The sequence below is a fragment of the Melozone crissalis genome, unplaced genomic scaffold (genome assembly GCF_028551555.1).
Source record: "Melozone crissalis strain CALT ecotype California unplaced genomic scaffold, PUWL_Pcris_2 ptg000016l_1, whole genome shotgun sequence".
Taxonomy (NCBI): Eukaryota; Metazoa; Chordata; class Aves; order Passeriformes; family Passerellidae; genus Melozone; species Melozone crissalis.
In genome coordinates, this window is record NW_026535794.1 from 39656679 (window position 1) to 39684304 (window position 27626).

At 41.4% G+C, this 27626-nt stretch overlaps 2 protein-coding genes across 8 annotated transcripts in view; one reads left to right on the forward strand and one right to left on the reverse strand.

Annotated features, from left to right (window-relative positions):
* Window positions 1-17958, forward strand: part of RARB (retinoic acid receptor beta) — a 191745-nt gene extending 173787 nt beyond the window's left edge. For all 5 annotated transcript variants that reach the window (XM_054273238.1, XM_054273233.1, XM_054273234.1 and 2 more), the window contains 4 exons: window positions 4269-4445; window positions 11741-11945; window positions 13256-13414; window positions 16531-17958. In XM_054273238.1, coding sequence (XP_054129213.1) covers window positions 4269-4445; window positions 11741-11945; window positions 13256-13414; window positions 16531-16727 — 738 coding nt within the window. In that variant the 3' untranslated portion in view covers window positions 16728-17958. The remainder of the gene's footprint in view (window positions 1-4268; window positions 4446-11740; window positions 11946-13255; window positions 13415-16530) is intronic.
* Window positions 17959-18019: 61 nt separating this feature from the next.
* TOP2B (DNA topoisomerase II beta) overlaps window positions 18020-27626 on the reverse strand; it is a 62322-nt gene continuing 52715 nt past the window's right edge. Inside the window, exons 28-36 of one of the 3 annotated variants that reach the window (XM_054273231.1) lie at window positions 26808-27005; window positions 26325-26469; window positions 24905-25063; window positions 23907-24111; window positions 23315-23394; window positions 22891-23001; window positions 19595-19711; window positions 18716-18813; window positions 18020-18505 (exon numbers count right to left, since the gene is read on the reverse strand). In XM_054273231.1, the coding sequence (XP_054129206.1) occupies window positions 18344-18505; window positions 18716-18813; window positions 19595-19711; window positions 22891-23001; window positions 23315-23394; window positions 23907-24111; window positions 24905-25063; window positions 26325-26469; window positions 26808-27005 (1275 nt within the window). In that variant the 3' untranslated portion in view covers window positions 18020-18343. Of the gene's footprint in view, window positions 18506-18715; window positions 18814-19594; window positions 19712-22890; window positions 23002-23314; window positions 23398-23906; window positions 24112-24904; window positions 25064-26324; window positions 26470-26807; window positions 27006-27626 lie in introns of all 3 variants that reach the window. The other 2 variants (XM_054273230.1, XM_054273232.1) reach the window with 2 other exon arrangements.

Below are 27626 nucleotides of genomic sequence, written 5' to 3' on the forward strand. Positions count from 1 at the left end.
GGAAGATTGTCCCCAGTCCTGCTTTTGTGCCTGGTTCTGCATGCTGTCAGTCGTGAGGCAGGGCGTGCTCGCACTACAGAGCACACAGATTGCTTTTATAACCTTAGAGTTTTTAATTTAATTCTCTAAGTGAGAGGTGAGAAGTGAGTGTTTCTAACCAATGTGTATTCCATTGGATTTTGTGAGCCTTGCATTTGTGTACTGACAGGGATGGTGGATGGAAGAAAGTGTTCTGCAAGGGCAGCCCCCAAGTGCCTTTGGTTACACGATCATTGAGACTGTTTTAAAGGTTTCATTTGTTGCTAAAAAGTGCAAAAAATTATAGGAGTGTAACATAAAAGAGACCTTACAGAGATATAGTAAAAATAAACACCTGTTCAGGCATTTGGCTTGTGTATCTGGCTCCTGTCACTCTTGAGCACTGCCGCCTACATTTCCCAGAGGGAAGGGTTACATGGTGATTTTTTTCCTGCTACCATTGTGTATTTTTAGCTATTAAAATGGTTTTGGAGAAGCATTTTCAATTATTTTTTATATCCATCTGCTATTTAAAAAGTAGCCCCATACTTTGCATAATTAATAGAAGTCTACTTAAAATAATGGGAGAATAGCCCCTGTGTTAAATTCCCTGGGTCATTTGGCTTAACAGTTGCATTTGGTGGGCAGTGACAAGTACAGTTCTACCAATGATGAGAATCAGCAAGCTGTTTAAATGTAATGGATTCCAAAAGTCTATCATAAACAGATCTGTTTTATTACTGTCATCCAGGTAAGAGAGAGTGCCTGAGTAATTTCTCTGGAGATGTCATACTTTATAGTATAATTGAGTGTAACTATACTGCTTGTCCCTTGAGACTGGTATTATTTGTAAGTCTACAGCTGTGTTACATCCAGCCTTGTGATAAAGGGAGGATAAAACACAAAACAATTTTGGCCCTGCAGACCCTTGCTGCAGATTCTCCTGGGCTGCTCTTGGCTAGCTGGAAGTGAAGAGGTTCCACACACATCTTGACAGCATTTTGTTCTTTGTAAGTGCTGGTCTTAGAAGTTCCACAGCTATTGTTCAGTTCCATTGAAGAGGAATATGTACATATATAAAAATGTGTGTATCTCCTGATACTGGGACTGAGCAGGGACATGTGCTGTGGTCCTCAGCGAACTCGCTGGAGCTAGAGTGCATTGCTGCTTTTACTAAAGAGGCATCACAAGTGCTCCTGATTAGGGCAGAGTGCCCCTGTGAGCCTTGTTTCCTTTGTAAAGTGGATTTTAAAGACAGTAGGGATTCTGCTGCTGTGTATGTTTCTACGAGTACCTCATCCCATATTGTTAATGTGGATACAGAGCAGCCTGCAATGAAAAAACAAAAATGATGGAAAAAATGGGATCAATTTATGTGGCAAAAATGGCTGTTTAATTGGATTTCATAGCAAGGTTGGGCTTTTCCACTGATAAAGATGCCACTAGGGTGCATTACAGTATTGTTCCACCATATGTGCACTGGTGCATAGGCCTGAAAAACATGTGAGACTGCTCCTGGAAAAGATACCCAAAAAACCCGCTTCAGTAAAATATTCAGGAAAAGTCATAGCGTCTGCATCTTTTTCACAGCATGGATAGAGGAGATCTCCAGGCAAATTTAATCAGAGTTTTTGTTTCTGTTGTGATTTTTTTTTTTAACCCTGTGTTTTATTGTTCAACCTATACATAGATATTTAGTCAGTTTGGGTTTTTCAATACTGAGAAATGCTGCTAAAAATCCAGCTCTTTCCTGTGACACTTGTGTTGGCATTCATTAACAGATAGAATGTTAAAACTCTTTCCATTTGTAGCATCTCAGAGGTAATGTGCAAACCACATTAGCTCCAATGCTGAGGGATCTGGCACCTGGCAAATAAAACACCTGGTTATTTTGTATTTTATTAACTGCCCCTTCTCTTCAGTTTGCATTATAGAGAGTTAGATTTACATTAGTTATGATGGCCGTGCATTACTCCTAATAGAAGACACGTCAAACTTCCCGTTGCTGGCACTGCAGCATGATAAAGTAACCTCATATGATACTGATGAAGATTTCGTTCACACTTGCTGGTTTCATGCAACGTCTTTTTTTCCAGATGGATACCCTACTGTAAAATGATTTCCTGCTTTAGGCTCTGCTTTGTGTAGCTCTCTGCTATGCCATCTTTCTATGAACTGGATAAACTGCCTATTAAATTTAATTACAGCCTGAATGACTGCACATCTTGATCTTATTTTTCCTCCAATGTACTGTATTTCACCAAGGTCCTTGAGGATGAAATAAAATAAATCTGAGGGATGCATACTCCAGTAGCTGAGAGAAATGTTCCAAAGGGCATTACAATCACTATTAACTCATTAGTTTTGGACCATTTTGAAGGCAATACTTTAGGTTTAGCATTATGGAGATATTTTCTTTTGTCATTTAAAAAAACCCAAAAGAAAATAGAGGAAGTTCCCAAAATAAAAATTCAAATAGAAATGATGAAATGAATTAATTATCCCCTAAAGAGAGGGGTAGCAGGAAAGAGCATGCATGCTCCTTCAGACTGCTCAGCACAGTCAGCGTTTATTTTTTCCAATTAGGGCCTAATGTAAATATTCCTGGCTCAAATCTCCACGCTGTTCCCAGTGAGGGTGAATGTCAGGCTGGTGGCGCCCTGGGGACTTGTCAGGGCTTTCCCCTTCATGACTGATGGTAGTGGTGGTGTCTTGTGAAGGCAGTGCTGGGATGGGGTCCAGAGCATCACAGCCAAGCTGAGCTCACTCCACATTGCCCCACCAACCTCTTCCAGCCCTGTGTCCTTCCCGTGAACCAAAGAAAGCTGACAAGATAATGGCTTCAATGGTTTTCTAAGAGGTGGATGTCCTCACCATCAGCAGTGGTGGTGGCAGGCTCACTGGGAATGTTTCCTCCACGAAAGTGTGATCTGTGTAATTTGAATGCTTTTTGATGGCTATTTAATCTGCCATGTCTGTTAGACTTTTAGGTTGAGACTCTGCTCATTTAACTTTAATTTTAAAGTTAATTTAACATTTTAACTTCAACCAGCTGAGACTGAGGCAGCTGATCACGTGGGCTTCCTCTGCAGCTGGGGAGGAAGCCACTGCCTGAGCATATTTTTATAGGTAAAAATTCCTCCTGCAGTGAAGAGGAGATCACCCAGATGCTGAAGGCAGCTGCAATGCACTCTGAACTTGGTGCCTTATGAAACAGGGGAGTGATGGGGGATGCCATCACACTGTCTGCATCCTAAATATCAAATGCTGACAATACACTGCATGTGAGGGCCGAAGAAGAGGAGATTTGGGTGCTTCAGAGCTCTGTCATTACCTGTTTTTTGTCACTCTGCTGGAGTCCTGGATGGATTGGAATGGACTCACCAGGTCTGCTCATGACACCCAGCGTTGGTGGGCTGGCATCAAATGGGTCACAAGCAGATTTTGAGTCAGACTGTTCTTGGCTGACATGTTCAGCTTTTTCAAGGGTTAAGTGGTTGTTCCAAATGTATAAAAATGTGAGTTTGATCACAAACTTAACACAAGTTTCCTATGCATTCTAGAAAATGATGGAGACTTTAGTGTAGGTGAATATAAACATTCCCTGAAAGATGCCACTGGAATGTCCTTGTTACACTTCCAGCAGAGGGGATGTATGTTGGATGCACCATCAAATGAGCATGTAGCATTCATCAAGGCACATGGGATTTTCCTTAGCATTATGTAAATAAATGCTCTGTAAGTCATGGGAGACTGTAGCTTCAGAAAGCTGTGGCAGGGCCACAGAGCAGAGAAATTAAGCAGAACCAATTTTGTAAGACCTTAAGTATGTGAAACTATGTTCCAAATATTGTGCTGCTTTTTCCAGAGGAGGACCCAATACTCTTGTTCCACTGTTCATTTATATTTTCTGGGGTACAACTGTAGATTGTCTTTCTCAATGCACTTATTATATAATGGCAAGGAAGAATAATGAGGGTGGCATTTGGAACTGTTTAAGTTCATTTGTATTCCTTGTACAGATGGCCTCTGCAATCATAAGTAACAGAGAAGTATCCAAGGAATTTTCAGGCGATTAATCCAAGTTTAAAACCAGCATCATCCCGACAGCAAGCTGCAGAAAATGCCTGGAATGTTAATAGAAAGTACTTCTGGAAGGAAAACGTGGTTGTTGTTTCCTTCCCTTGAAAACCGATTGCTGAAAGGGACGTTGTTGATTTATGGTGCCTTCTGTCTGTCTGTCTTTCCAGAACTCCAGCGCAGATCATCGGGTTCGACTGGACCTTGGGCTTTGGGACAAATTCAGTGAACTTGCAACGAAGTGCATTATTAAAATAGTGGAATTTGCAAAGCGATTGCCAGGCTTTACAAGTTTGACCATTGCAGACCAAATAACTCTACTGAAAGCAGCCTGCCTGGATATACTGGTATGTATTTTTAACATCATTGTTCTCCTGCTAATGTGTTTTCTATTCTTCTTTTTACTGCAGTTGACAGGAAGAGGGGGGAGAAATATGGCCCTGACCTTACTGTTGTAAAATTGAACTTACTGGGTAGTCTGGTGTGGTCAGAAGATGAGTTCAGCACACCTACAGAGGTGTGTTTTGGGGGGTGAGCATACTTTTCAAAATGAGTCCTTACACATTTTGGTATTGTGGCATGTGTAACTTTGGAAAATTTTCTTTACTGTTAACACTGAAGAGAGACCTGTTTCTCCTTCATTTCTCCTTCATCCTTCCTTCCCTTATCCTGTGTATAAAGGATACCTAGAGGAACAGTACACTGTATAATGGTTTAGGAATGTGCTGTACCTGTGCTCATGAGGGAATTTAAGGAATAAGACACAAGCCTTCACAATTAGTGTTTTTAAGGTTTTAGAGGGGAAGCTGGTGTGCCTGGAGCCTGTCAGACACAAGCCTCTGGCACTCATATCCCCCTGCTTTCTCCAGTGCTGCAGGTATCTGTGGAAGCGGCCAATGTAATGGACTCACTGCAGGTTTTAGCTAAATGTAATTTAACTTTAAACAGGCAAACATGCAACCTGTAGGAGGGAACTGAGCAGGTGGCTGGAAGTCTGTCTCCAGACCTTGCCTTGCCACTATGTCAAGGCAAAGCTGTCTTCCTTCCCTTTGTCTCTGGTTGTTTCTGTCATGCTGACCTTCAGAGGAGCCCTCTGGGATCTCAGCATTTCATTTTCGAGATCTCAGAGGTCTTCAGGCTTTTAGTGGCAAATATGCTTGGTATTACTGGTTGTAGCAATAACTTGCAGTAAAACAGTAGGTTCAATGTAAACATATTTTAAATGTTTCATTCTGAGCACAAACCTTCAGGTCTTCATGGAGCCAAGCTTGGCCAGTCTAGAAGCATCTTGTAGGATGGCTACTGTAGATATATTTTTTGTCATGATATGGGAGTTTAAACTAGGGAAGCTGAAGTTGAAGTAATTAATCTTGGAATTTCTAAAAGTGCATTGCTTCAAACAGGATCATGTTGAGGGGGACTTTAACTGCTGTGACCTTTTCCTCTTGCTTTGTCAAAAGCTGTTTGGAAGAATCGCATCAAGAGGACATTGATGAAGGAGGAAGAGGGGTAGGAGAGGGGAAGGGGTATCATTCTTTGGCCTATAGAAAAAGGGAAGGTTGAGGTTGCCCTGCCATGCTTGAGAGTCACCTCTCGTTGTTCCCTTAATCCAGGCACTCATTCAGAGTCAGCCTCTCATTGTTGCTGGGAGTGTCCCTCGGTGGGGCAGGGCCATTCGTTACCGATTGCACGCCTGTCATCACCAGCTCTGTCCCCAGCAGATTCTGTTACCTTCCCCTCACACCAGAGGCAGATGGTGATCAAAAAACTGCAGCATTGCCTCGAGTGTGTTCTGCCAGCAGCAGGGGATGGGAACTGCTTTGTGCTGTGCTGCTGTAACCCATAACAAATAGTTAATGCAGAAACTATACAAAAAGGATGGGGAGGAGCCAGGATATAGCAAGAACCTGCTCATCCAAGCCTTTTACTCCTAAAACTTCCCCCCTCAAGCTGCCACCTTGTTTGTTTGTGCCATGCCCTGGCTCCATAACTGCTGGATAACAAATACCCTAATTCTGTAATCCTGTGAGCCCTGATGCTCTTTGTTGGGGTGGACAGTGGCAGCTTGCCCTGGGAATGTGCACAGCCCCTGTGGCACAGGGTCCCTGCAGCAGCTCACTCAGTGCTGCCATTGCCAACACTGGCTAAAAAATTGAGGGGACCCTTTTTGGTAGGGGTTTTATCTCAAGTGCCTCAATAAAGGCACTTTGATCAAAGTAATTAAATAAAAGCCTAGTTGCCAGATTAGAAAAAGAGAATAAAGCAGGTGCTAAATAGTGACTTTATTTCAACTAACTAATGGATAGTACAGTTGATTCTTTAATATGATTCATCACTTTTACTTTGTGGCCATTGGCAACCTTCGAGCTCTAGTTATAAACTTCATTGAGGCCTGCCATTCCAGATCACCTGCTCATTCTGTTTTTTATTTTTCACAAAGCCAGAGAAGGTGACACATCCAAGCGAGCAGGGCATAGTGAGCACCATAGAGTCTGCAGCTCGGAGGAGCTGAGGCTTTTCCAAAGCCAGGAACAGATACAGCACGGCTAATAGTCCTAACTTTCCTGTGTGACATTTACACAAACTTTATGTGACTATTTTATGTGCTGCTTAAAAAGAAAATGGGATAATTACCATGGCACAGTAATGCTTAGTGTGTGCAGCCTGTGAAATGCTCTATCCATTAAAGCAGCATCACCTGCACATAATCGGAATTGCAGTGCTGCTCTCTATTTAAGCTGAACATCAGTACTGGAGCAGTTTTAATAGCACATATTCCCCCCCACAACAAGCCAGTTATCCTAGTTATGAGTGTTTTGTTTTGTGGTGCCTTGAGATGCACAACGAGCGCTGCTGCCCCTCCTGCTGCACCGAGCACCCAGTGGGTGCTGTGTGAGCTCTGCTGAGCAGGGCCATGAGCCTCAGCAGTGTGCCCTCATGATCCTGCTGCTCTGCCATGCCCTGGACGTGTTCCCAGAGCCACAGCATGTGGGAGGAGCAGCATGGCGCTCCCAAGTTGGGTGGCCAGGCTTCCCTGCCAGCAGGACCCCTTCACTGCCCGCCTGCCCTTCAGCACCAACTGTAGAGAGTCTTGAGCATTATTAGACCCTGCCAAGGTCTCTGCTCAATTGGTTCCTGTGGCTGTGGATACTTAAGCCCCTCTTAAACAGGCTGACAAGGGAAGTGGTGCCAGGAGCTCAGTAAACTCCAATGGGTATGGGCCAAAGAATTGTTTTATGTACAAACAAACACTAACTCTGGAAAGGAAAGAACATCAAGCTTCCTGAGAAAGCTCAAGGCGCCAAATGAGGATAGTGGAATTTATATCTTGAGTGGTACCAAAAGTTGTAGGGATAAATATTACTAAATTTCAGTCAATAACCTTTGTAAAAGTGAATGCTTCTGTCTGCTGGTACACTGGCCCAGCAGCAGCCAAGCATCCCCAACCTCACTGGCAAGACAAATGTGGAAAGAATCCAGAGTCCAGACTATCTTAAATCTAATGGCTAAAAGCCTGAGAAGCCCTTGAATGCTAATCCTTAATGATGTAATTTTTGTTTTCTGTTGCAAGCCCTGTGCGTTAATGCCAGGCAGGAATTGGTGTGTGCAGAACAAGCTGTGCTGACAGGGTTTGGCAGTGCCATGTGGCATCATTGCTTCAGAGTCACCTGCCTGGGTTTCTCCTCTCAAGGAACTGCTCCAGCCAGCTGAGGCAGCTAGGGTCTAACAACAGGATTTCTTACAAAATAGGACCAGTTTTCCCTACCTAATCTGTTTAAAATGGGTAACAGTTCTGTGGTAGCAGCAATGTCATAAATGCAACTTTCTGGCTGACTTTGGTTTTGTGCCTCTGGTAGGGTTTTTTTTTTGCACTTTATAACAGGCTCATAAGCATCCCTAATGCTTTAGTATATAAATATTCCTTAAAACAAAGAGCCCTTTAATAATGAGGGAAAACTGTATTTATGGCTGCAAGTGGCATTTAAGAGCAGAGTGACAACTAAAATACTTGGCTTGGTTGCAAAATCTAAACAACATTGAGGACATTGGGAGTTCAGTTTAAAATGGAGAAAGATATCGTGATTTCTTATTTTGAAGTGCTGATGTTTCCCATATGTTCTTCAGTGAATATGAGCTTGAAATCAGCTTTACTTTGACACTGGAAATTTGCCCAAGAACAGTTTAGCAACAATCAGCAATATCCATGGCGTTTCACAGATCCTGATGAAGGACAGAAATTTAAAAAAAGAAAGAAAAAAATAAGTAAAACACCATTTCAAATGATCTGTCTTGGAGTTTAATAATAGCGTGTTGTGGGATAATGTCAAAGGAATGCAGAGGAAACCTGAGAGCTGATTGCTGCAGTCAAGTTAAGTGCACTGCTGAAAACACATAGTTGATCTTCAGCTGTGCCAGTGCCCAGTGGAGCTGCTGCAGGCTCCCCCAGCTGATGGCTGGGGCAGCACTTGGGATACAAAGGCCTGAAGGCTGCCCTCAACAAAAACCTGTCCTACCTGCTGCCTAAGCCTGAAGCAGCTCAATTTTAATTATAAATTTTGCAGGGCCCCTGCAGGTCCCTTTCTGTGCATGCCCACAGGGGCTGGCTTGAGGCTGAGTAACCTCACCCAAATTTGTTCCCAGTGAGGATTCAGCCTGGAAGTTCTTCCTCTGTTTTAGCCCTGGGGTAACAGCTAACAGCAGGATAGGAGTGCTCTTTGCTGAGCACTCCTGTCCTGCAGCCCCAAACACGTGGGAAACAAGGACAGGGAGCTCTGCTGCGAGGGAGCCAGAGCCTGGTGCGTGGTGGCAGGTGTGTGTTCAGCCTCTGGGCTGCTGGGGAGTTCGCTCCAGGGCAGCCCAGTCCCTGTGGGCAGGGATCTCTGTGGCAGCTGGTGTCCAGACCTGCCCTCTGAGGGAGGATCTGGGGGATCCAGATCTGCCAGCCCTGCTTGGGCAGCTGCCGGGGAAGCTGCAGGCAGCCTGGGGAACACACCACGGCATTGCCCAATCAAGCTCCCAATCCTGCTCTGCTCTTTTGTTGGGAAGGGAGTCCTGAGGCTGTGGAGGGAGGAACTGCTTGCTAAGGCTTACCAATTGAAATGGCACTGGAGTGAAAGGGGTTGCCTTTCTGCCTGGCTGAGCTAAGGGAAAAGCAGTACCAGGTAAGGAGTACAGAGCCTTGTTCCTCCCAAAGCTGGATACCTGGCCTTCTTCAGCCATGCACCCTTACTGGAAGGCAGCTACTGTCTGTGCAGGCCTCAGGTGGGAAGAGCTGCACTCCAGTTCCTCCTGCATGCCATTAGAGAAGTGAACTGAGCAGCTCTTGGGTGTCACAGTAATATGTAGCTTTGGAATCTTTGTTTTCTAGAACACCAGGTATTCTCCATGTTTCTTCTGCTTTCTGTACAATCTTTTAATGATTTAAAAGAGCAACCCAGCGTGAACTTCAGGGGAGAGCATGGCCAGTAGTTACTGACAGTTCTGAATGTGGTAAAGATGCTGCCTCTTACTTACAGGGTGCTGTGCTTCATAATGTTATTTTTTTCTAATGATCCTGAACAATACATTGGCTACTACGTAAAACCTAGCAACTAGCAGCCTTTTAAGATGGCATATATTATGGGAAATTTGTGGTCACTGAGGAATTAATGTGCTGTGTGCTTGTATTTGTGACTCTTGGTCATTGATTTAAGTAATTTCAAGAACTTACTCTAATTCGGGGATAAAGCAACAATGTCAAACATTCCTGTCCAACCATACAAAGTTTCACTGCTTCAAGGTATACCCAGAATGTGAGATAAGATTATTGCTGAGACAGAAAATAGTTGAAGATCCATCTGCAGAAATACACCTTATTAAGTCTCTTACCAAGGAACTGAAGAAGAGGAATGAAAGCTTCCCTTTAGGTATCCTACAGACTGTGTTCTCCTCATTCTTCTCCCTGTTTATTTGGAGCAGTGCTGCCAGGCAAAGATGAAAGTGGGAGAACCAAGCCCAGACTGGTCAGCTGCCATGTGCTGGGGCCTCTGACTCAGAGCCTCAGAAGCTATAGGAGTAATTAAATTCTCCCAGTGCTCTCTTATATTCATGTAAATCTTTTTTGTTGTATCTTTAAAACCAAGTAGGATGGGAAATAAATACAGTCAAGCCCTGAAAAAACACAGCTGTAGTCTTAGCTCAGCTAATCAGCCTGACTTGGGCAGGCTTTCAGTTCAGTTTAGTTTCGGCACAAGCCCTCTCCCACCTCTGATTATTTTAAACATTAAGCACTGACATATATAACAGAAATATGTCAGCATGATGGACGCCTCTTTTGTTAGGTGCTTACAGCCGTGTTCATTAATTGCAGCTGTACAAATGATCCTGTGCCACCACAGAGGGTGGCACAAATGGTGGCACACACCCTGGCTGTGCTCTGGGAAGGAACCGTTCGCGCACACACTCCTTCTCTGGCCCTGCTGCCACCTCTGCTGCTGTGACAGCGCTGCCCTTACCCCGGAGGCGTTTGCTAACAAAATGTGGAGCATCCTCGGTGTTTTATTCATGTGTTTTGCATTCCTCCGTGCCCGGTTAGAGGTGTGAATCCCCGTCCCCCCTCGAAGGCTCTTTCATCTGGGGTCAGCGCTGGGTGGCTGTCGGCACACAAGGGAACTGGCCAAAGCCAACAGTGCCTGGGCGTGCTCAGGAGCGAGCGGCGCTGGCGGCGGCTCTGCGCCAGGCAGGCAGGGGCTGCCACCGCTGGGGCTCCGCAGGGGGAAGCGCCAGAGCCTGCAGGAAGGCTGGCAGCCAGCAGGCTGGTGGGGAGGTTTGGTGTTACAGCACACAGAAGTAACAACCTCTGTAAAAGAAGAAAAGCTGGGCCAACTCCTCAGACCACTGGCCAGGCTGCCAGGAGTTGTGTGTGCCGCTGTTTGGAGGTGCAGAGTTTGATATTCTGTTGGGGGCAAGCTCCCAGGCTGACAAGGCGAGCAGGGCTCCAAGGAAACCCTACCTGCTGCTGCTGGGGAGATGGAGGGCTGTGTCCCCATAGCAGTGTTTGCCCGTCTGCTCTTGCAGAAGAGGGGAGGGCAGCCCAAAATTCGGCCTCTTCAGCAGCTCACAGCTGTCCATGCTCACTCCCACAAGCTTCCGCTCCCACAGCGTTGTCCTTGTCAAACATACAACCCAGGGAAGTGCTGCTGTGCAAAAACAATCCCCAAAATCCGTGAGATGCCCTTGTTCAAAGAGGTGAGATGCTCTCAGGGTCTTGTGGGATCAGATCAGCAGTTCATCAGATCAGTCACATTTTGTAGTTAGGTGCAGGTGGCAGACTAATGAAAGAACTGGTTTTGTGGATATCACTGTAGTGTTGGTGACCTGAGTGGCGAGAGTTGCTCCAAAGTTTTTATTGTTTCATAACTAGGGGGAAATTTCTGTCCTTAGGTTTCTGTTACAGGGAATACACATGGTCGGTAGAGTACATTTGTGTTGTACCTGAAAGATTTTGTGCAGCCAGAACTGCACAAGCTGGAGTTTGCTTTCAGATTGTTCTGACGTGGCCAAGTACTGACGCTCCACTGTCATTTGCCACACGGAGAAAATGCAACAAACCTCTCATGGATAAATTCTTCAGATTCTGTTTTTCTGGGTTTTTTTTCCATAGATCCTTAGAATTTGCACAAGATACACACCAGAACAAGACACCATGACCTTTTCAGATGGCCTTACCCTAAACAGAACTCAGATGCACAACGCCGGATTTGGCCCGCTGACTGATCTTGTGTTCACATTTGCCAACCAGCTCCTGCCTTTGGAAATGGATGATACAGAAACAGGTCTCCTTAGTGCCATCTGCCTCATCTGTGGAGGTATTGTACTGCATGAACTCTAATGCATTTCAAAAGGACACACATGATCATGCCTTCATTTATGTTCTACTTGTTTTGCTTTCCTTTACTTTAACATATTATATATATTTGTAACAATATTATAGGTATTATATAAGCCACTTAATGCTAAAGGTTTGTTTTCCACTGGTGATAGTTACTGGTTTTATTATTGATTATTTGAAAAAAAAGTACTGAAATAATTCTGTCAAGCAACCAGTCCTATTGTTGGCCTGACAAAGGGCATTGAGATACCTCAAAGAATGGTTGGAGTTGGGAGGGACCTCTGGAGATGGAGTCCAGCTGTGTTTTTGCTAAGCAGTGTATGGGTACCTGCATGAGTGAGCTTTTTTACAGCAAGATGCCCAATTACACAGCTTTTACTCATAAATATAATTGTGTCCATCTGCATTGGTTTCAGTCACACGGAAGCCATTGGTGATAACCTTCTTTAGCAAAAAAATGTGTTATACTTCCAAACTGGGGCTGAAGGGAAATCAAAAGGCTGATTGTCAATTAAAATCATAGGCTTAAAATACAAAAAGTGAATTCTCAGATAATTTCCAAAATACTCTGTAAATTTTTGTTGGTTTAATCACTTGGTCTCTCCTCCTCCTTGACAAAATCTGGATTAGCAGTAGAAACACACCTGGCTTAACTGGGCCATGTTGTTGAAACACAAACTGGGTGCTACAAGTGAGAGTTTGAAACACAAGAGTCAATCTTTGTTGGCAGTGGCCCTTTAGTACAAAATCATTCCGATTTTATGTGTCTCTAACCCTCACCCATTAAAAGCATTGATGGGCTTCTAGATGTCAGTGAAATGTGACTCCTGTGTCCCGGTGCAGAGGGTGGCATCTGTTGTCGTCCAAGCCAGCACTGCCATCTGCTGATTCCTGATGGCAACTCACTTTCCTGTAGTAGTGGTAACAAAAAATAGCTGTAACCTCTATGAGTACCTGGGTTGCCTATCAGTGACATATATAAAATCAATTCCAAAATATTGTTTGCAGCAAGGTGTTTTCCCCTTGAAGAGCAAGAGCAAACTGCTAATTCTTGATCCCCCACATGACAAACCCTTCCAGTCACCAAGGAAAGAAATTAATCCATGTTTCAGAAAGTTGTGGTTTATCCTCTTCCTATAGAATGCTCACTACAGAGTGTGCCTTGTTTAGTGGAGAACAAAATTAATGGAGTTCTAATCAAGAACATGGAGGAGATTCTGTGATTTGGAGTTTATTTTAAAAAATAAATATTTAAAATCATAAGAGTGATATGATACTTTTCTACAGATCGCCAGGACCTTGAAGAACCAATGAAAGTGGATAAGCTTCAGGAACCCTTGCTTGAAGCACTGAAAATTTATATCCGAAAGAGACGACCCAACAAGCCTCATATGTTCCCAAAGATCTTAATGAAAATCACGGATCTTCGTAGCATCAGTGCAAAAGGTACAGCTTCTCCCAATAACTCAGCAGGAGTGGCAGTGTTGTCGTTCAGAGGAACTGGCCTAGACACCTGGGTTGTTATTTTTTTAACACATCTAAGAAAGGTCCTTGTGACCTGATTCTTCCCAGCTTCTTTACATAATTCCTGCCTTGAAATTGGTTTTGCTTTAAGCAGGCGTGGTGCTCCATTCTCCATGCAACTGACAGTGAAAAAGATGTTGTAGGTGCAAGTAGTAGCAAATCATTAGCACAAAGTCTTTGTTAGTCATTTTAGGACAAGATAAAACCTTTGTTAAATGTTTACAAGGGAGTTCAGATCAGTATTTGCTCTGTATCACCAATGACTTTTTAAAAATCTGGTTACAGACTGCAGAAAACTCTTGTGCTACCAAAATTCCCCTAAACTGTGGTCTGATGTATTGGAGATTTAGAACTGATTTGATCCAGCATTTTGGAGATTCAGCCCCTCTAATCCAAACTAACCATACCTAAACACAGATCAGTTTTAACACTTTATGCAGTCTTGAATGTGCTGGATTGATCCTGTGCAATTCATAGTCTAAGCACTGTCACGCAGTCTCTAAAGCACAGGTGTAGCTGAATGCTTTCATTTGATCAGAACAGGTTCCCTGATGTACCACTCTGAAAATAGAGTCTAAAGTGCAAGATTCTTATTCTTATTGTTATGGTGGCTGATGCAGTTTCACCTTCTTACTCTGCTTACTAAGCAACAGATTTGCTACCCCTGATAGATGAGCAGGCACAAGAGCTTGTATGTACAGGTTCCTGTGTAGGTTGGATCTGTGCTTTTGGGAAGATTACTGACTTCATTTTACATGGTTTGGGGAAACTCTGGGGAAAAATCCCCAGTACTTCATTCACTCAACTAAACATGCTTGTTTTAAATTTAAACCTTAACTGCTCCACTTCAAACTATATAAATCCAAGTTAAAAGATTAAGTTAGAGATATCTTTATAAAAAGAAGTGAGCAATTTAATTGGATTGATTAGAATCAAAAGAAGTAACTTCGAAGGGAAACACCAGAGCTAGAAGCACAAGTATCCTAAAAAGGAACCACTTTACCAGGTTATCTAAAGCTTGCAGTTTACCCTCAAGTAAAACAAGCTCCATCCAACTGAATCTACAAAATAAACTTGGAACACTATTGAGCTATAAAGCATTTAGGGGAGCCCTTTTATAAACTACTGTTTATACTTGTGGGAAATCCATTTCCACTTCCCTCCTTCTTTACCAGAGCCTTCCCGCTCCTCAAGAACACAACTCCTTATATTTCATTCACAAGAAAGGCTTCTTTTCATTCTGACATAAGTATTTAACTCTAATTATATCATTAATGTTTCATAGTAGAACTAAATCATACCAAGGGATGGTGGTGTCCTGGAGGGCCGGGGATGTCTTGAGTTTCATTTTAAAAGATGTACGTGAGACGATAATGACTTGGGGTGGTACCTGATCCCTGAAAGCAAACACCAAAGAAAGCATTAATCTGAAACACTGAGAGTGTCTGCTTTGGCATTAGAGGTATTCCAGCCAAAGGGTGAAGTGTTTGTGGGACTGAAGCAAGACAATTCCTGAGTTCTTCTCATCTTCTGAGTTCTCTTATCCCCTGATTAAGTTGGAAGTTTGCCAAACCTGAAAAATTTCTCTGGCTCTGCACTGAATGACCACACAAACACTACACCTGATGTAACAGTGGAAAGCAGGTGTTTAACATGGCCAAATTGAGTTTATTGCCACAGCTCTGACAATACCTGGTTTTTGGAGAACCTCTCTGCATCATTCTGCATTAATATCTTTCTCATTACAGTTATTTAAGAGACTCTTAAGTCAGCATTGACTTGCAAAGTCAATCATTGCCTTTGTAGATGATTTTTTTGATGCTCCTCATGTAAGGCATAAACACTTAAATGCTCCTTTCCAGCCTGGAGTGTGAAGTGCTCTCTCCAGCATCTCCACTGCAGCAGCATGGAGAAGCAGAGTATTTCTTTCCAAAGGATCGCTCTTCTGGAATGGTTTTTCAACAAACTGTTTTGTCTGGATTTTTTTTTTTTTGTTTGGTTTTTTTTGGGGTTTTTTTTTTTTTTTTTTGTTCTTCTTGTTGTTTAAAAAACAAGGTTTCTTTGCCATTGGACTCCAATTTTAAGATGATCAGGAATCCTGAGCAACAGGAATGCTGAGGTTTATGTCTATAAATTGCTTGATGCAGAATTCCCTCAGTGCTGCCTGCCCAGTGTCCAGCAGGGCCTTGGCTGCTGTGTCCCTGCCTGCTGACCACACACTGAGACTTTGTGCTGGGCTTTCTCTCCTCCCTAAACCAGTTGTTGTGGCTCCCAGTCTGAGTGGTCAGGACTGGTGCAGTAATTTTGTGTGCACTCACCTGCAGAGTTCCCTCAGCAGACAAATGCCTGGTCCTTGTGGCAAGCCCAGCTCAAAGAGCCTCAGCCAAGGCAGAGCTGAGCACTCCTCAAGGCTCCTGCTCCCTCTGGGGGTTCATTAGCACAAGACAGGATGTCTGAATACAAAAGGCAGCTTTCCCCCCCCAAAAAAAAACCTTTTTACTTGAATGTATTCTTTTATAAAGTAATTGTTTGTTAAATTCTGCATCTTATTTCACAGTTTTCTCTGTGGGAAAGAAACATTTTGACTTAGATCCCTGCAGTTCTCTTGCAGGATTCACCTCACCTATTTAACATAGACAGAATTTTTGTCATTCTTTGCAGAACCAGTACAGTATAAAGACTAAATGTTATTTCAGTTTTAAAAGACATCAACATGATCACAGCCTAATTTAATTTGTCAGTATAATTTAATGCCATTTTGGGCCCTTCTTTAAAAATAGGCAGCTCATCCAATTTACCTGTATTGACATATCAATTGCTATGTGATAGATTTGAATTAATTTGTTAAGGAGTACTCACCTAGCTCCCTCTTGAACTGCATGAAGCAGATCACTCACACACCTTTGTGTGCAAGAAGTATAGAAGGAGACACCAAATCCATTAACAAAATACACCCTGAAATTACTCATGTAATGTTAACAGAAAGGAAATTGTATGAATCGTGCTCATGGGAAGGATTTTGTGTTTTCTTTTTAAAGGTGCAGAACGTGTCATTACATTGAAAATGGAAATTCCTGGATCCATGCCACCTCTTATTCAGGAAATGTTGGAGAACTCTGAAGGACATGAACCACTGACACCAACCTCAAATGGAAATACTGCAGAACACAGTCCCAGTATCTCACCTAGTTCAGTGGATAACAGCAGTGTCAGTCAATCCCCTATGGTGGAATAAGACATTTTCCAGCTACTTCAGACATTCCTAATACCTTATGTACAGGGATGAAAAGCAAGAAAACATTTTTACTGCTGCTTAGTTTCTGGACTTAATATATATCTATATATGTATATATATATAGATAAACTCAACAAGGACCAAGAAATTTTCATATGTATCAATATATACTCCTTGCTGTTTAAACTCTTAAAACTAGAAAATGCAAACTTTTGAAACTCTAAATCAGCCATTTCATGCAAAAAAAAAAAAAATAGTTAAGCTTCTGTTTTCTTCTCTGAACACTCAATATTGCATGGTGACAAGACAGATCTCAGTCTTCAAATTCTGGTTGCATTTCTAATGACTTTGTACATACAAATGTATGGCTGTACTCTCCATACTGGATGTTTGGTGCTTTCCTTTTGTCTCTCATACCTAAAACGATCAAGACACCAACCACAGGACATGGACTACTGTACACATCCAGAGAAGGAAGTTGAAAGGACCGTCTGATTTAGTTGAAATATGAAAACTTGTCCTTGCTGCCCTCAGTTTGCATCTCCTTCCTTCCTTGTAAAAAGTATACAAAACGTCACTGCCCCAGCAGAAGAGGTATCAGTATCAGCATTAACTGCCAGATCAGTTATTCAGATGTCATTTGTTCCACTGTTAATGTCACTTTAAAGTTTAAAGAAGTGGTTTCTTAGCTGGCTGGTGACCTAGCTCCACAATTACCTGCTCCATTTCGACAGCAATGCTATAGCCTCCAAGGCAGAAACACTTTTCAGTGTTACCATGTTTTTGTTTACTTGTTCACAAGCCATTAGGGAAACTTCATGGGATGAGAACCAGCAGACTCACTTACAGCTTTTGAATCGCTGAGTCCAGGGTATTTCCTTACGAATCAACTGCCAGGAATCAGCTGGGCTTTCCAGCCTTCCAGGTGCTAAGGAAGTACAGCTAGGACTCCCAGAAACACAAGGAGAGAATCTGCCTTCTTGGCCTTGTTAAATCACCATGAAGCAGAGTGAAAACTGTGGTAGGATGGTTAACAGATTTAAAGTGTCGGTTTCTTAGGTTTCATTTAAAGCACTAGTGGATTTTTTTTTTTTTATATATTCTAGCAAGTCTGTGATGTACTTTCACTGGCTCTGTTTGTACATTGAGATTGTTTAACAATGCTTTCTATGTTCATATACTGTTTACCTTTTTCCATGGAGTCTCCTGGCAAAGAATAAAATATATTTATTTTAAAAATTGTGTAGAAGTAGTCCCTCTAGCCCAAATTTTATACACACACATACACACGGTAGTTTTCCATTTTTTAATGTTTAAACTTCATTTCAAAAAGCAGGTTTGCTGTTTGCAACCATGACAATTAAAATGTGCTTTAGCACAGCTGTCTAGAACATCTCTACAAGCCAGTCAGACAAATACATGACATTTCAATGAGTAAAAAAGAGCATAAAACTGTAGGTGTAAGAACAAAATGTTAAAATGCCTACACACAATAATAAAAACCATCAATTACATTATCACATAAAATAAGTCAAATGTACAAAAGTTTGCAACAGAGGGGACAAAAGGACAACACAAGATACTTGTTGGAAAACATTTTTGTGCTCTTTGGGCACTTAATTAAACATATCAAAATCATCATCTTCATCAGACTCTGCAAAATATTTCACTTCTTTTCTAGCCCGGCCTGTCCGTGGCTTTGGGGCAGTTTCAGAGGCAAAGCCTGACTGGAAGATTTCCACATCAGAATCCTGGTCAAAAGTGGCCTTCTTGGATTTCTTTAGGAAAGAAAAGACAAATCAGTTGTGATGCTTTGGACATTTTCCATTTTAATATTCAGAATTGAAAAAAAAACCTCTTTAGCATCCAATTGCTAATGACGCCTCAGCCCCCAACACCATATTAGCAGCTTACAAGAACTTAACTTTTATGTAAAGGAATTAGTGAGGTTCTTTTTACAAAGAGAAGAGAGCAGAGATGGAACTGACCTTGCTTGGTGTGGACTTGGGTGTTTTCTTCCCAGGGTTGTATTCACCTTCATTTTCTGAACCAGATGCTTTCCTTTTCTTTGCCCCTCTTCCTTTTCCTAGGTCAAAGATTATGAGTTAACTTTGTTGCTTTTTTAAAAAAATAAACTCCAGACTTTATCAAACTGAAAAACCCCCTAGTGAAGTTACTTTAGTATGTCCACATGTTAAGCTCAAACCCAGTTTACTACTCAAGCTTCTTCACAACAGCAGTGTAGTACAGGTAGTTTTTTATTTTCTCAGTTTTAAATATTTTCCACTTGTTCCACAGTCACCATTCACCCTGACAGCTCAAGCTGTCAGTTCAAGACAGGGACAAAATCCATGAGATCAGATAACTTCTACACTGAAGCAGAACTACAAGTCCTTGGTCACCTTCTGCACTGACTACACAGCAATAATTTCCCATTAATATTTAGTAAATTTACTTTTAACCTCAACCATCAACACTGGCACATCCTTTACAGACTCCTCCAATTACACTGCTTGCTGTGCTGTGTCGTGAGGACTCAGAGAACTGGGATACAAAAAAATGGGCTTAAAAACCCAGAAAGTGCTACTTACTACAATTACTATCAGAATTTTACTGGCTTGGAAGGAGCTGAGTTCAAAGAAAATGAGCAGTATCCAGTAGAATGGAAGATGGTGTGTGGGGGGTGCAGCTATTAAATGCATTCCCAACAGTGAAGGTCAGACAAAACATCCACACCTGGTTTACCAAGAAGTCAATACATTGTATTTGCCATAGGAAAGGCTGAGTAATCTACCAGTGATCAGTGTACTCATAACTCACCACAATTATTGTGGTTCTTACAATAATTGTGAGCCCTGTGCTCCTACCTTTGGGTGCTGCCGTCTTCTTTGGAATGCCAAATTCTGAATCTGAATCAGAGTTCACAGTTTCCACCTTCTTGGCCTTGGGAGCTCTTTTAGGCTTAGGGGGAGCATCTAGTTTTGCTGTTGGAAGTTCAAAGACACTAAATAAATTCACAAATTGGTTGAACATATTAAATTGCACTAGATACTCCAATTATGGCACAAATGGCAGACATTAAAACAAGATGAGTGACTTCTGCACTTGGGGAAAACATACTTCAGCTTTGATGCTGGAACTGTGTGGAATAAACAGGAGGTTTCCTGTGTCCTGCTCTGAGAAGGATTGGTGCAGCCAGTACTATTCCAGGTTCTTGGCTGAATACTGTTTCATCTTTTTTGAGTACAAACCAGGTTACTAGTGGGTAAAGCAGCAACAGAAGTCCTGCAGGTTGGATACTTTGACCATGTCTGGATACATCACAGTATCCAGCTGCTTGTGACATTTTTGCCTTCAGGGTGGTATGACTGTGAACTGCTTTCCCAGGATTACTGCAGGAGTTTGGGAGGCAGTGCCTTTGTCTCTGTGACATTGCTTTCTGTCAATCTCAGTGAAAATGAACTTTGGAAAATGTTGAAAGGAGAGGAAGGGAACATTCTGCATTTCCTGGAGAATTTCAGTCAGTGCCACACAACTAATCTGGCTGTCTTTAAAAGATGGTGATTTGAATGTTCCCAAGTGAGCGTCAAGGGATAGAATCATGGAACCATTTAGGGTCTTCTCTGACTCTTAAGATCATCAGGTCATGTGTTCTGTAGGCTCACAGATGAGTGAGTCTTGCAGAAACTTCAGATACACACCTGACCTACCCTCTGCCTCAAACAGACCCAAGTACAAACTCTCCAGATACCAGGAATGTGGGTGTTTGTGAGAACTCTAATTTATGGGATCACAAGGGGGATGTGTTTGGAGAACAAGAGAGTGTCTCCACAAGCATTTTGGTTATGATGCCTTGAACTGCAGAAACAGGTACAACGCACTGCCACAGACACTGGATTTGTTCTTCTCTGGAAACAGAGCCTGGTATCAGTGGGTAACTCCTGAGAAGTCTGACCAAGGGACAGCAAACCCCTTAGCTGTTACCTGGTGGCTAAAGGACTGACTTCCCTCTGTACTAAATACAGGGGGATTCTCACCTGCTACTTTAACTTCCACCCCTAATGGCTGCACAAGTGTGAAGGATCTCTTGACAGCAGCTTGGTGACAAATCAGCTCAGCCAAGCTCTCCACTAGGTATCATGACAGGAAACAGAGTGTGCAGCACAAGCAGCATACACAGCTTCTCAAGAAGCCCAAGGTTTTAGCAGGAAGTCCAGGTATGGTATCAGTCCCACAGGTGATGCAAAGAGTACACCTCACTGCTAGAATCTCAGCAGCTGGGCTCTTCAAAGCTGCTCAAGCTGAGCAGCTGCTTATCAAGAGTTAGCCTGCTTTTCAAATTTCCCTTAGGCTTTACTATAAAGCCCTAAAACCACAGACAGCTCAAATAGTCATGGAAAAGTTCAGCTGTCTCTTGATCCTCTGTAGTGAACAGCAGAGGTCAAAAGATTTCATCCCAAATTGATTGGAGTCTGAAGTCACAGAAAATCAAACAGCTCTGGAACAATCATTTCAGCCACACACAATGAGCACTCCCAGTGTGAAGGTGAGTGGGTGGGAATATGACATTACCAGAAAATGGGTTCTGAGGAGGCTGCTGCCAAGTCCATGAAGATGGACTTAGAATCAAAGAGACTATGAAAAGGGTAACCAGATGACCAATGAACTAAACCTGCTGGGTTATCACTGAACTGTCCAGCTGTGATGATGAAAGTGTGGTCATGTCTGATCTGGGCAGAAAAGAAGAGAAGAGCTGAAAACTGGTGAAAGCAACCTGTCATGTTGCCATGCACTGAGAAGGAGAGTGCCCCTAAGGCTACTCAGAAGGCAAAAATTTAACTCTTGCTTGAAGGAGAGCTGGTTTATACCTATTCTGTATGTGTACAGGTTAATCAGAAACTCAGAAACAGATCACAGTTCCATTTTAAGGTTTTGAGTTAGGCTAATGACAATTCACCTACATCTAGACCCTCAAAAAACAGAGAGGGAGAAAGACTGAATTTTAAATTGCATCCATGCCTGGCTATTGCATACAGAGTTCACTCTTCCATTTGCTGGAGTAGAGAAATTCAATATAAAAGACTACTCTATTAGAGATCAGCTATTTCTGTATGCAATCTTTATTTACTGTACCACAGAACTCTACCAACAACTGGAAGTGTTTGAGAAGTAATCAGGCATTCACTGATTTGAACTGTTAACAAATTAGAGTGGACACAATGCATTAAGAAATTGATTAGAAATAGGGAGGCAAAGGGGGAAAGGGTGAAAAGATGCTGCAGTTCACTGGTGCCTAAAATAGAAAACAACATATTTTTTTCTCATTTTTAAGAGAATAAGTTAACTATTGTAACTGGCCACTTTCTTGTCATTCTCCTTGAGGTACCTTTTTTGACAGAAGAATTAATATATTAAGTTCAGCTGCAAGTTGGTCAAAAGAAGTTTTAAAAAACAAAGGCCCCAATATCATAGGGAAAAAATGCAAGATGACAGCTCTAAAAGCTGACTAATAACTGAAAGAATTTATACCTCTGAAGTCTGAGGAGAGTCTCTCATCCTCTGTTTGAAGAGGAAAAAGTGATAGCCTTCTGTGCTGGTTTTGGCTGGGACAGTTTGTTTTCTTCATTGTAGGTAGTAGGGGACTGTGTTTTGTATTTGGGTTGGAGATGATGCTGACAGTGCAGGGATATTTTGCTGCTGCTGACACTGACTCAAGGCCTTTTCTGCTTCTCATCACAGCTACCATGACAGCAGAAAGGGGCTGGGGGTGCACAAGGAGTTGTGAGGGGACAGTCCTGACAGCAGCCTCCAACTGACCCAAGGGATATTCCACACCTCCTGGTGGCATGCTCCACTCATCCCCTGAAGCTAAAAACGTCCCATTAGTTTAACTATTTGAAGGCTGAACACTACCTCCAAACATGGAAGGTAAGAAGTTCTAACACTACAAAGTAGCCAGTGGAAAGAAACAATATTAAGGAGCTGGAGAAAGCTCATACCCTGTTGCTGAATGTTAATGAGCTCAAATACCTTATTGCTGAATTTCAGAGAGCTCAAAATAAATGGAAGCAGTTCCTACTTTGAAGACTGAAGAGACAATGAAAAGGTGGAGATGATGACTTTCAAATAAAAGGATTGGCTTCCAGGCCAATTCTATACATACCCTTTTTAGCAGCTACTGTTTTACTTGGAATTTTCTCTGTTTGTTTTGGGGCAAAAGATGATGAGAAAACAGGAGCAGAATCCTCATCATCACTGTCCAATTTTGTTGTATCTACAACCACAGAGTAAGTTTAGAATAAGATCCATTCACGGCATATATTAATTACATCAATATTAACTACAGTAAAAATCTCAATAAGTGTTTATGATGCTTCAGCTATGGATGTACTGTGACTTCCTTACCTATGATACAAGCTTTGTTCCTCTAAAGATCAGAAGTTCTTTCACTTTTCCCCTTTATAGAGAGGGAGGATGTGCACATCCTTCTCCTGTAACTACTCTGTGAAGTTTGTATGTACCACTCCCCAAAATATCCCATTAATAGTTGCTATAAAAATTAAATGGAACTGTGAAAACAATCTCACCATCATCCGTCTTCTGAGAGTAAGATGGAAAAGAGAAGATGTTCCCAAAATCTTGATTCTTCTTGGCTTGAGATGTTTTTCTACTTACAAGCAAAAAAAAAAGGGAATTGTATGAGTTACATCAAGCACATAGTAAAGTACGTGGACATCATAAATATCCATACAAAATTTAAATCCTGTTTTAACATTTCCAGCATTTTTGTATCTGCTGGCAGCAAACCCCTATGACTGACATCCAGTCAAGAACTCCAGGCATTTCAAATTAACAGAATTACATTTTTTTCATAAGTTCTCTATACCAGACTGCCACAAGACAGAAAACAGAGAACCTTTAAAAACATAGGTTAACAGATGATATTACAGTCAGTGTATCATAACTGTTTTATATGTTATTATATTATTCTTTTAAATCATGAGTCACCCCTGCATAGGTCAGTTGCAAGGCTGAGATAACATACACTTGAATTCCTCCACATTTTATTTTTCACGGTGCATGTAGAGCAATAACAGCTGATGTTTCTCAGTTTTGTTCAGAAACTTTTGCATTGAAAAAATTATTAATAAAAAAATCCTACTGAGTTACAGTACTTACTCTGGAGATGGCTTTGATTTGGCTGGGGAGAAGTCATACTCATCTTTTTCTAAGCTGTCTGAGGGAACAAACTCATCCTCTCTGTCATTTGTAACTGGAGAGGTTTTTACTTTGAGTTCATCCAAATCGTTATTGTTGGCATCATCATCATCATCGGCATCATCTTCTTCTTCTGAGAAATCAAAAGTGTACTTGGGCCTCTCAGCTGAGAAAATCACACATGTTCACAGTTCAGGAGAGTTGTTTATGTTATATAATGCACATACATATACAAATCAAAGTGGAAGTCAGTGAACAATCCCTGCCACATACTACACAAGATGAAAGAATGGTGGATAATAAATTTGTTTCAGCCTGGAAGAATAAAGGGCTTAAAGAATAAAAAATAATTTAGATGTTAGCAAACATTCAACACCTCTTGTAGCTTGCCCAGCCACCTTCAGCTAAAGGCATTATGGAGACATTGTGCATCAGTACTTTTAAGGAATGAGAATCCTTCACTTAAAATTGAAGCTTTCTTGAATCCATGATTTGAATATTCTTCCTAATTTTCCAGAAACACTGTGGTGGTTTTTTAAACCATCACATACTTACATACTTTCCAAACTTTCAGGCTTGGTTTTCATGGAGTGTTCAGACTTTTTTTGACAATTTTTTACTTGCCTTGTAGGCCTTATTTGGCAGTATACTTGCATCAGAGTAATGCTTTTGCTTGTAAGAGTATTGTCTTGTCTGTTTCTTTTATAATTCTCTAGTTTAGTGAATAATTTCTATTCTACTGTTTAGAATAGGGGACAAGATTTCTGATCCAAATTACAAAATCTTTCATAAGAAATTCCTGATCTTGACTTAAGAGTATTCTTCACATAGTGAAGAAAATGTAATGCAAGTTACCTGTAGGCAATAAAGTCCTAAAGGAAGTCCTAAGGTCAAAGGAAAAAGTGGGTTTGTAGTTGAAACTTTCAGTCACAATACACAATTCACAAAGTCTTGGGTACCTGCAGCTCTCCTGAGCAGAGAGTCTCTGGGAATAATCACAGGCTCATTTTCTTCTAAATCACTTTCAGACTTGGATTCATCATCTGACCATGGGTTTCGTTTCTTCACTTTTTTTGCACTGGGTTTTGTAGATGATGGTGTCCTTCTTACCCTGGCACCTGCCAAAAGTAAAATCATTTACTACAGTCAGGTTAAAAAATATTTTCATCTTTTGTAATTGTTTACAAATTTAGTATAAATTTTCATCTTAAAAAGTTCTCCTTTAAACACTGTAAATTTTCTTCTCCTCCAAATGTTATAAATTTTCTTCTCCTCCCTGAAAGAAGATTTAACATGAAATTATTTCACAGAGAACCTGACCACCTGCTGCCAAAGAAATTTGTTTTATGACTAAAATACATAACATCTCTAATTTTAAGTTTTGCCATCAAACTTGAGTTTCTTTAAAGGCTGCTAGAGTTTTCCAGGCAAAGAATGTGCAGTTTTCCATTATTCAGGGAACACAATCAGAAACAATTATTGGATAAATACAACAAACATGGGAAGTAGAGGATATCCTATTGTGGAGAGGGGGTAAAAATTTGGTCAGCCAACTGCAGGGCAAGCTCAGGTCAAGCTGGGCTAGCTGGCCCTGGCTCAACAGTGGCTGTGGGAGATTTGAGCTGCAAGCAGACAAGCCAGTCATAACTGCACTCAGTGAATCTACTCAGCTTGGATAAGCCCCTGAATAATTAAACCCAGATCTTATCTCAGAATAATTATTTGTGCAATCACGTTTTTTTTCCTTTTTTCTGAAAAAAATAAACCCCCTCATACTTAAACCTTCTCTTCTGTCTCCAGCTTTCTTTTTTTGCTGCTGCCTCCCTGTTACTGTGTATTCCTCAAGCAGCAATAATAAATTCCCACCAGCAGAGGAAATGGGGAAGTGAATGTTGGTCACCTGCCAAGCCCCAGCACCCACAACTTTCTGAAAGTTGGAATGACTGAATATGTCAATAGAAAATACATTTATTTAACCATGTTCTACAATCTATACTATTACTCAGACTGAGGGGCTGAAGGTGACTGCCCTGTCCTTCAATATCAAAGAGCACACAAACTAGACATTTCAGTTTGCAAGGAATTAGACTCATTATGTAAAAATAATCTATTTTTCTATACACAAGTTTGAAGATTTAAACTTCTCCCCCCTCCCCTGGCCCCACAATTGAAATGTAGAAAATGTAAGATCCATCACCCCAGCATAGTAGCTCACACAAAGAAATTTCAGAGTACTTTCAAATATTTCATTTTAGGGAAGAAAACCAGATGAAATAGTGATTATTGTGCTGTATTTCCTTTCTCACACTGTGTTAAAAATGCATTTCATGCCCAGTAAATACACAACTAAGGTGAAATATGGCTGTCCAAGGGTCTTACCAGGCTCCTTCTTCTCTCTCTTGGGTTTAGGGGTTTTAGCTGCTGCAGCTGATGCATTCAGTGAGTCATCCCCACCACCCTCAGCTGGCACACCACCAAACTCTTCATCAAATTCCATTTTTATTGCTAGAGAATCAGTTTCACCCTAAAATTGCAAAATAAAATCATTTACACCTTTATATCTCAAGATTGAACTGGAACAGTTTTGCAGATGATAATAAATGAATGTAGACTAGTGTATCAACATTTGTTGAATAGTCTTGGAAAGAAGTTATCTCAATAAAAACACCTGAACAATAAGCAGTCTCATGAGGTTTGCAAATGTAAAAGAAATCCAGTACAAATTTCTTATGCATTAGGTGAGCAAAACAGTGCAAATACAGCAGCAGTGATAATCTGGTCATTTGGATTTATGCTACTGGAGTAGAAAAATACACCAGCTAAATAATAAATAATTTAACTGCAGCAGTCATTTTGGTTTACCTTTTTCTTTTTCAGCAATTTCCTGCTGGCATCAGCTTTCATGGCAGATGTAATCTGTGGAACTATTCTTCTGCCAAATGGTGATGGCATGGTCTCTTCCAGCTGGAGTTTCTTCATCTTGGGTTTCCCAACTTTGCCTTTTATTGGTTTGCCAACCATGCCAGCCAGAACATCTTCTCTTTCCTGTGCTTCTACTTTCTAACAAACACGAGGAGGCAGGAGGGGGGGAACACATTATTTTTTAACGAGGACAAAGTGCAAAATGGTGATTATTTAAGATTCAGCTCCTTTATACATGGAGCATGAGGGTTCCTTTAATTCTCACTTGAATTGGAACACAATTTTCAGTTCTGGAACAGTGTCCACTTAATCTTAGTAAAATCATGACCCTGTAGAGCTAAAAATTAGACTTTTATTCAAGAATAAATGCAAACTTTTGGACACTGTTACACTGAAAAATCTTTCTTCTCTCCAGTTTTTATTTCGCAAGTATGTACCTGGTACTGTTCTAAGTTTCTATTATTTCAGCATTTAACTTAAACATTTAGTTTTGAAGTGTGTAATTTCAAAAGATTGTACCAGCCCTTTTCAGAAAACATGGAAAACTGAGGTTCAGCAGGTTATTCACCAAAGGGACTTTACCTTTTTTTCCTGAATTACTGATAAGGCAAACTAAGGACCCCTTATATAGTATTTATAGTCTACACACTTCATTCCTGAATGTACAGTTCTGAATTTGGTAATACTTACTGCCTCACAAAAAACTAGATCATGTAGAACTATGTAATTATTACCATTACCAGTTAGTACTCACAGGTT